Below are 9,776 nucleotides of genomic sequence, written 5' to 3' on the forward strand. Positions count from 1 at the left end.
AAATCTGCAAACCAGAAAATGCAATACATCTGTCCTTCTGAAACAACAGCAAAAATTTGTATTAAATTTTTGGAAGAGTAATTAAGAATTGATACCCATTTTCACAATTAAAAGATCATTATTCATAGTAGTGAAGAGGAAGAAAACCTTCAACAGGAGGGTGTGCAGCCTATCCCATTGGAATACAATGGTGCTCACTCAGCTTAACCAATGAATGCTTTCTTTTTTCGGTTTGTCTGGGCTTGTTTGCTTTTTGTCAGGCAATTTATGTTATAGGATATTGGCAGTCCTTCAAAGAAATGATTCAAAAGGTGATTTACAATTGGCTTGGGCTATCCCCTAATGCCTTTTTGCCTTAGGTCCTAATTTTATGGAAACAAATTAAGGACATTAAGCCAGGAGTAAAGAGTACTACTCAAAATATACCTTGGCAGTAGTGCTCAGGTCAAAAACTACAGGACGTGGTTAGGCTGCCAAAGAGAATTCCTTGCCTGTTCATTTGAGAGCTAACACCATGCGAGTTCACATGCTTTTCTAGGGACAAAACGTAAAACTCAGGAGCAACTGTCCACAGTTGAACTTGATGTCCCATTCTAACTGTTTGAGTCTAATCCTCTTTGTTCTCCCCTGCTCATGCCTTCTTCCTGTCTTTTTCAGATCTGATACTTTTTTAAAAAATAATTTCTTCCAGAATAATTTTTTCTAAGACATGTTTTATAGATTACAACACAAGGACCTTAAAAGAGGAAAAAGGCTAAAGAACATGAGTTCGTCTTTGTGGACTGATGCTCCTATTTTTAAAGCATAAGTATGCTCTCTATGAAATTCAGACACTTAATGACATCACAGTCTAGGCACTTTGGATGAATCTTGCTTCATAATGACATAAATACTATTAACCTTCCAAAAAGTGGTTGTTAGTAGCATTTCTATTGATTAGTAGTAATAAAATTTTCAACTGTCTCCATGTACATATGCCTGCTATCCCTTCACCTGCATCCTATATTAAGATTTCTAGTTATTTTTAGCCATCAAAGTCACATAGGTCTAGGAGCAGACAGAAAAAGGAACGAAAGAAAAGGAAGGAAGGAACGAAGGGAGGGAGGGAGAGAGAGAAAAAGAAAGAAGCAAAGAAAGAAATTGCTTTGGGATAAGTTAGCACATTAACTGAAATAAGATTCTATGCATTGCCTCCCTGCAACAGAAAGGAGAAATGAACCAAACTCAGTGGCTTAGGACATTCTGCTGTGGCCAAGGTCAGCGTTTAGATCATGGCCAGATGGCTCTTTGGTGTTCCCATCTCTGTTCCCCCCACAGACAAAGGGGTAATAGCTGTAATAATGTGGATGGATCCTTGCCTGATGTCTTACATGCATCATGCATCTTAGGTGCTCAGTGATCACTAAAAGGATGACATGGACAAATGTGGAAATCAACTCAAAGGATACTGACAGAGTGAAGTCAGCAGCATCAGACTTCAACAGATGAAAAACAATCCAAGATGATAAAACCTACATAAGTACATTTTGTTTAAGATTTTATAATCTAAATTCAAGGATAACCACATCTCACTTCACTCTGTTTTACAATGATAAATGACCTATCTCTGTATATAAAATAGATACTAGATATTATTAATCATAGATATATAATTACGGAGACACACATCTCCAATTAGTGTCTGTGTGCTTGACCAGGCATCAGAGCCATGTAAACTAGCACATACTCCCAAATGAGCACACAACCATCCCCACATTCTAAGGCCAGTTTGCAAACTTGATTCTGTCACCTTGGTATAACCTATAAATGGAGATAATTCCTATTGTACCTTTTACTCTAGCTTTGTGCAAATTAAGTAGAGTTGTAAAGAAATTTGAAGATAACAATCCCTGTTTATTATTGCTGTGAGCTCTCAGATTCAGCACCAAATCAGAAAAAATAAAAATAAAAATAACCTCCATCTCCCAATTTTGCATTCTTAGACATGATTACCCTATGTGGCACAATGAATTAGGCTAAATGGTTTTTAACTGCAAACACTTACGGGTAGGATTTATGAATGGAAACATGTGAAGGCCACTCTGGACAGCTCTGAAGCCCCATACTTTCTTCCTGGGCTATTTATAGAAAGTGTATGGCCAGTGGAAAAGATCACGCTTATTTTTACCAAGCCAGTCGTGACATGACCAAAAAACTCACTTAGGTCTGGGAAGGTCATCCCTTTCATTTGAGGGTGCAGCTGCAAGGACAGGGAAGAAACGAACCCTCTTTAACCAACTAACTCAGCTGCATCAACCCCAGAGACCAGCCCACAGAATGACAGGCTCCAAAAAGTCAAATACCTTCACTTTCCAGGCATGACTCTATGACGCTGTTCCTTGAGATGTCATCTAGATCATGACTAACAAGTAAAAAAAAATGCATTACATAATATGCTTCAAAATTCCACTGCCAAAATAGGTTTTACAGAGATAATGGAGTACATTCTTATTTATCATTTGTCCTACATTTCAAGCAGCTGAACACAATAAAGTAAAACAGAATCCTAATGGATGTGGCAAAGTGGAGAACGTGAAAAATATTTTTCAAAGATATTTTATTCTGATGGCCATTTTACCCCTGAAATATGTAATAACATACCTGGCTATTTCCATGCAAACGGAGATTCAGTAAATATATGCTGAATCTAAAATATCACCATTTATCTGGGCAGAAATCTGATATAATTTAGCAAATAACACACATAGTTTCACAAATCATCCCTGGTCCTATATAACATATATGGTTTCTTTTTGCAAATAGGAAGCGAAGCCAAACCTCTGTTTTCAACTAGAATGTCCTTTTGTCAATGTTATATGTGGTATATAAACACTAAGATGGAATTGGAGAAAAGAAAGTAAAGGAAGGAAACAGCAAGGGGAAGGAAAGTGAGTCCTCATTCTCCCTGGAGCACACTGGGTCTGAAAACATTGAGGGGAAAAGTGTGTCACCTTACTGGGCTCACGCATCATAATCACTTGAAAATGATATGGGTATAATTTTATCCTTAAGTGGCCTCTACTTGAGGACAAAGACACAGGGTGAGAAGGGAATTCTGTTGGCCAGAATTCTGGAGACCCAGCTCTCCAACAAAAATTTAAAATGACAAATACAGGGTTTATTTCTTGTTCTCAAACTCATGGACCATTTTTAGAATTCTGCCCCTTGAAAGTTCCTTCTGAAAGGGGAGGTCCCATTTTACAAGGAAGCTACCAAACACTCCTCAACCTGTTTCTCTAGCTTCCAAACCAACATTCTTTGGGGCTCTGGAAGGGACAACAATGACATGCAAATAAGTTTGCATGTGAAAATATCCTGATTTCCACAACTGTCCTTGAATACACGTACTGAGTTAAGTTGAGTATATAAGCTGAGGAATAACATCCATGCTGGGCACAATTTTTCAGCCTCTATCACCTAATGGGAATCTCCCTGCACTTTGCAAAAGGTTAGATACTGACACCCATCAACAAATGTGCAAAGTGTATTTACGATCCCCTTAAGAGGTTCCAAATTAAATACAGACCTATAGAAAGTTAACTTCTGTGTGCAAATTAATGCACAAGGATACTGGTTCCTCCAAGGAATTGTGCCAAGCCTCTCTGTTTACAAATCAAGTAGAGATTAAAAGCATAAACAAAACAGCTATCTTTTTAGGCGTTCCAGCTGGCCAGTGCTGAGGAAGTGTTCATCTACCTTATGTGCTTGATCTAAATTATCCTATGAAGTCAAGACTTCCCATTCAATGACTTATTTGGCTCTTACCCTAAAGGTCTTGTCAGGAAGTGTGGTAAGTTAAATTAAGTAAGCCACCTCGGTGATTTGTGTTAATCTAGAGTTGTTATCTCAAGTACAGGTTATCGCTTATGAGAAATGTCTTAAATAACACTGGCCAATGTGGTTGTCAGAAAGGATCTCAGGAACACGTTCACTAATTTTTCAGTGATTTAGGGTGACTGCTATTCATTTCCATAGTGTGGCTCCAAATGAGACCAGTGTTTAACCACGCAAAGGTAATGTTATTTAACTCAATGTCTTCAGTTACAACTCAAGTAATATGCTTTTGACTTTCATAATATAACTGCCTCAGTTATTCCTGAATATTATATTTTTAATTATAAGCAAGGATAAATGGCATTGGTCTAGAACTGTGTCTTCTCACCTTCCCCGATGGCTGCTTTAGGAACCACAGCCACATTAGTGGGTTAGCTCCCTTTCTCCTGGTAAGCTACTTTCAGTCCTACCAAAATTTTAAAAACAACACCATCTTCCTTCCCTCCTGGGTGGAATGTTAGACCCTGATTTACAGTAAAGTAATAAAAGCTTATTCTTACTGCTCTCTCCATGCCTGAAACTATATCTGAGAACCAGTCATTTGGGCATTGCTTCAAAAGGCACATTTATTCCAGTGGCAATTTAAATAAGTAGAGAAGGAAAGAATAAAATTAAAAACAAAACAAACAAAAAATGGGATGTGTTGTGTGGAATACATTAAAGTAAATCGAAACCTGGGATGTATATAAACCACTGAGCTCCTCAACAATAGTTTAACCAGAGTCCCTAAGGTAGAATAATTCACAGTTGTATCATAACACACATAAGCCTTCGGAAAACACTGTTTAAAAAAATAGTTGAGAATTCTCAAGCAGCTTGCCCTGATGTCCAGTTCAAGTGTATGCAATGCAGAAGGGCTGCAAAATTCAAAACTATGTAACAAAGATAATTCAGTGCATATCACAGGCTTTGATAAATTATGAAAAATCATTGTATATATTACTATTTAAATAACATCTGAGAAACATTTTGAAATAATTAATTTGTGTTCACATCCCATGCATTTTCTAGCAGGTTAAGCCCCTGGGTTTGTGTCTTTGTGCCCATTCCCTACAAAGCTCCATTCTTTTTACAAATCCAAGCATTCCTCAGACTGAAATGGAAGTATCCAGGGATTTTGTCTACTTACCCTCTTTACTGCATACCTGACCTCACCAGGACTACTCCTCATTACCACTGGCGCAGACGACGACTGGAAAACCAAACTGTTCGGGGTTTTATTGGGGATTTTACTCGCTCCCTTTGAAAAACCCTGGATGTCAGAGACACCACCGGAATTTTTTTCCAGGAGCAAGAACCAGTGGCCCTCTCCCTCTTGCTTGAACCATATCTCCCCTCTTCCAAAGGCCCCAAGTGCACTGAGACCACCTTGTTGTATTCGACTTTTTCCCTGTGGTTTTGCAGCACCTTCCTTGAGCAAAGAAGTAAACACAACAAAACTTGAAAACAAACCAACGATAGCAACAACAGAAACTCCAAACAAATAGGTGGGCGAACCAGCAGCCTCCTCCAAGGCAAGGCGGAGGTTCACTTTTTACAGTAGAATTCAGTTTTGTTTAGGAACTTCTTGATGACCAGCCCCAGGCAGACCACCAGCAGCAGCATGTAGCCCACTGTACCAGAGAAGGTGGGCGCCGCAGGTGGCGCCTTGAGAAATTGGCGCAGGCCCTCCTCCACGTAGTATACCTGGTCATAGATACTAAGGAACGTGAATATGTGGAAGAGCTGGTGGCTGTGGCCAATAATGTCGAAGAGGCCCGGATGGATGCGCTCAGGGATCTTGCTCACATTGAAGAAGGCGGCCACCACCAGCCAGAAGTAGCGACGATAGAAGTGCACGAAGAGCGTGGGGTTCTCGCCACGCAGGTCAAAGAGCCAGCTCTCGAGCATGATGGGGCAGGCCATGCTGAGGGGCATGACGAACACAAAAGTGCGAAGCGCGAAGGGGTAAGAGCACCAGTCCGTGCGGCTCTTGCAGCAGGCCACCGTGCAGGCCACGGCCAGCACGAAGGCCACCGGCAGCACGAGCGCCCGGTAGGCGGCGATGAGGCGCGTGCAGTCCACGTGCCAGCCCAAGCGCTGCTGCACATACGGCGTCATCACTCTGGCGTCCAGCAAGCTCAGGCCCGGCAGCAGGTAGTAGTAGTAGGCCACCGTGCTGCCGAAGCCGTAGTAGCTGATGGACGCGTAGTCCAGGTAGAAGAAGGCAGCGCGCAGGCGCAGCGACAGGCAGCTGAACACGTGCGCTGTGCAGCTCATGGCGAAGGTCAGCAGCACGCCCGACGCGTAGCACCACAGCGGCAACAGCCACGGGTGATGAAAGGGCACGTCCTGGCCGCTCAGGAAAAACAGGCGGCAGAACTTGCTCAGGAACAGCAGCAGCGGGATGAAGTGCGTCCAGAAGTTGAGCGTCTCGTTGGTGGGCTTCAGCACCGAAGCCAGGCACTCCTGCGCTGTACAGGGCAGCCGCCGGTAGCCCGACAGGATGAAGCACTCCACGAAGTCGTCGGGCACCTCGTCCCAGCGCAGCAGCGGCTTGGCCGATGCCGGAGAGTCCCCGGAGGCGGAGGGGTGGGAACTTGAGGCCGCCTCCGAAGCGGCCGCGGTCGTGGCCGGCGGGCCCTTTGTGCCCGCGCCCCGGGGCTGCAGGCGCCGCGGCATGGTGCCTGGGGTTTGGCTAGGGCGCGCACAGGCGACCTCTGGCGCCGGCTCCCGCGCGCTCGGCAGTCCCCGCCGGCCGCCGTCGGAGCCTTTGTGCACGCGCCGGGGGCGTCGCTGCAGATTCAGGAGAAGACCTGATTCGGAGCCGCCGGTCCTGAAAAAAAAAAAAAAAAAAATAAATAAAAAAAAAAAATAAATAAAAATAGCAATCAGGTTATGAGTCGCGCAGCGACTGGTAGGAGCGCGCGGGCTCGGCGGCCCCTGCTCCAGGCTCCCTGCCACTGGCTCGCGGCCGCCCGCGCTGCTGCAGCGACAGCGGCGGCGGTGGACTGCGGCGGCAGCGGCGGCGCTGCTGCGGTGACTGGGCATCGCGCGGTGCGGGCGCAGCCGCCGCCGCCCCCGGAGCGGGAGGCGGGGATGTGGGAGCCTAGGCGCTGGAAGGAGGGAGGGACGGGCGCACCGAGGGAGGGCGGGGGCCTCCCCGGCTAGTGTTTCGCGGCTGCCTTGGGGGATAGAGTTGTCCCCGGTCTCGGGTTCCGTACCATCCCCCCTCCTCGGGCCGCAGGAGCCCTAGTTGGCGCGTAAATGATTGATGTGCGGGCCAAAGGCTGCGCCGGCGACTCCGCTGCGCGCCCCGAGGGCCAGGGTCGACGCCCGGGTTCGAAACCCGACAGTCACTCAGGCGTTCCAGAGGATACTGGGCAGCCGCGTTCGCGGGGGGCAGGGAGCTGTGGCCACGGGGCTTGCGGGGAGGGTGCCCGGCGCGCCAGAGCCTGGGCTTTGGCGGACAGATGCGCTAACGGTAATCTTCGGAGGAGGCGGGAGCAGGGGTTCTCCGGAAGTCGGGGGCCTTTGAGACCCGGTCTTGCTCAGAGTCGTGTCCTTGTCAGATACCTGGGAAGGCGCCTCTCTTTCCGTGTCTGTGGTGTGTGTGTGCGCGCCTGCGCGCGCGGCTCTCCGCCTGCACGATTAAATCCTGAGTTTATCTCCTTTGGTCTAGCGGACTTATTCAGGTGCGTCACTAACCTCCGCTCTTCTTCGTCCTGGTCTCGTCCAAACGAACCGTTCCTAAACGGGGCTCCGGTCGCGCTCACCACCCCTCGGGGCCCGCAGTTCACCCATCGTCGTGTTCTTGTGTCTTTAACTAGGAGTCTGGTTTGGAGCCAAAGATCAACAACTGAGGGCGGACTGTTCAAACTCCACGTTTTAATGAAAAATTTCAGATGAAGACCGGGCGATTCAAATAGCCTCTAACCATCTGAAGGATTTATCGAGAAGGGGGTTCCCGAGCAGAGCTGTGCCCGAGTCATGGGCTGGTCCGAGGGGAGCGCTTTGATGAGGGAGGACTTCAGGGAGGAGGTGCGGTCTAGCACGGAATGAAGAGAGCACGAAGACGAATTCGTAGAGACTGGGAGGGGGTGGCTTGGAAAAGGCTTTTGCATAATTAACTAGGCGTACGGGGCAGGCTAAGTTGGGTGGATGGAGGCCAGAAGAAAGGAAGGCTGAGGAATCGAAAACGCGTGTGATGCACTGCGGTGTGAAAGAAAATCTGCCCTTGAGCTTTGTGAGAGGAGGGGCTTAAAAACCTGTCTGCTCTAAAATGTACCATTTCACAGAAGTTTCTCTTAGCGACGTCCTGGGGGTGTGACCGAGTCTAACTTGCCTCACTGACCCGCTGTTCAGTGTTAGGGCAACAAGAGCTGATTTTAAAGGTACCAGGCACTGTTCTAAATGCTTTGCAGTTTTAACATCTTTTAGCTATTATTATTTTTTCCATTTTACAGACTGGGAAAATGGAGGCACCATGACCGTAGATAAACATGCCAGTTGGTAGAAGGGAGATTTGAACCCAGGCAAGCTGCTTCTAGATCTCACGCACTTAAGAACATCTGACCTGCTCTGCGAAAAGGAAACTAGGAGGAAAGGGCATCTGATTTAGGAAAAGGCTTTCATTTTCATTTTATAAATGAAAGGCTACCTTCATCGCTACAGCAAATCCTACAAGTAGGTCAAGAAAGATTTACTTAGTAGTGGCTCAAGAAGGACTTAAATTATTGATAAGGATTATTTATAACTGAGAAATAATTCAATGTCTTAAATGTCTAAAATTACTTATGGGTATTAGAAACATTCTCTATAGAGGCTTCAGCCTTCTCTCTAAAAAATGTTTTCCACTAGTAACTGATTTAGTATACTTTTGCACAATTAGGCCAAAGGTACACCTTGGTCTTGTGCCTTTCTTAACTATCATCAATTCCTGATGAATGAATTTCATATAAATGACATTTTGCTGTAGTTACTCAACAAGTGCTTTGTTTTAGTATTTTCAGTTTTTCCACTGTCAATAAAGCAATTTAAAGCAAATTTCCCTTAACATCTGGGCTAAAGTCCCATGCTAATTTGTAAAAGGGATTAAGATTTAGACATTTATAAATCAATCCTGGGAATGAATAACTTGAATCTAGGGCAGAGTAGGAAAGACATTTTCATGTTCTCTTTGTACTTCACAAACAGTCTAAGCTGTTCCTGTAGAAAATGTTGATCCAATAATAACTTCCATATTTACCAATCTTTCAGTTTCATAATCACCTCACTTAATTGGAGAAAATATGATAGTTCATGGAGTGAAACAATAGAATTGATTGTAAATGAATGTGTAAAAACTTTAGTTAGATAAAATATTTATCTGAGAGTGGTGAGATTGTCTGTAATATAATATAATGTTCTTTGAAACAGTGTTTTACAAAGTCAAACAATTTGAAAACTAACTCTCAGAAAGTCTTTGTGATTTCTGCTTTGCTCTTTTCTCCTCCATCTCCCACTGCACATGAGCGCTTAAGATCAACTGATGCCATGGACTGGTGTCATGAAAGCTCTTTGGCACCAGGGCACCTGGGTGGCTCAGATGGTTAAGTGTCTGCCTTCAGCTCAGGTCATGACCCCCAGCATCCTGGGGTCGAGGCCCGCATGGGGCTCCCAGCTCAGTGCAGAGTTTATTTCTCCCTCTCCTTCTGCCATTCCCTCCACTTGTGCTCTCTGGCTCTGTCTCTCTGGCAAGTAAATACATAAAATCTTTAAAAAAGAAAGAAAGCTCTTTGGTGCCAACCCAATAGCTATCTTTGCTATACCTTGACAAAGCCAAGTAAATAGAATGTAAGGAAAGAGCAAAACTGATCTAACTTATTAAAAAACAAAAACAAACCAAACCCAGCATTGTGCCTTTTCCATAATTACTACTGATC

The 9,776-nt window shown here is 44.9% G+C and overlaps 1 protein-coding gene across 4 annotated transcripts; it reads right to left on the reverse strand.

Annotated features, from left to right (window-relative positions):
* Positions 1-4,421: 4,421 nt before the first annotated feature.
* On the reverse strand, positions 4,422-7,641 carry PAQR9 (progestin and adipoQ receptor family member 9). 4 transcript variants are annotated; one of them, XM_032852414.1, is made up of 2 exons: positions 7,561-7,641; positions 4,422-6,688 (listed from the first exon to the last, which is right to left on the reverse strand). In XM_032852414.1, exon 2 carries the CDS (start codon positions 6,532-6,534, stop codon positions 5,401-5,403), a length of 1,134 nt encoding a protein of 377 aa, XP_032708305.1. In that variant the 5' UTR covers positions 6,535-6,688; positions 7,561-7,641; the 3' UTR covers positions 4,422-5,400. The 4 variants fall into 4 exon arrangements, with proteins under 4 accessions (XP_032708305.1, XP_032708304.1, XP_032708303.1 ...); XM_032852413.1 differs by lacking the exon at positions 7,561-7,641 and adding an exon at positions 7,429-7,509; XM_032852412.1 differs by lacking the exon at positions 7,561-7,641 and adding an exon at positions 7,077-7,176.
* Between the last annotated feature and the right edge of the window lie 2,135 nt (positions 7,642-9,776).

Source organism: Lontra canadensis, unplaced genomic scaffold, assembly GCF_010015895.1.
Source record: "Lontra canadensis isolate GAN:19392208 unplaced genomic scaffold, GSC_riverotter_1.0 scaffold6, whole genome shotgun sequence".
In the NCBI taxonomy this organism is placed as follows: Eukaryota; Metazoa; Chordata; class Mammalia; order Carnivora; family Mustelidae; genus Lontra; species Lontra canadensis.

Coding starts and splice junctions, on each gene's coding strand:
- PAQR9 (XM_032852414.1), bottom strand. CDS start 6,534: ATGCCGCGGCGCCTGCAGCCCCGGGGCGCGGGCACAAAGGGCCCGCCG.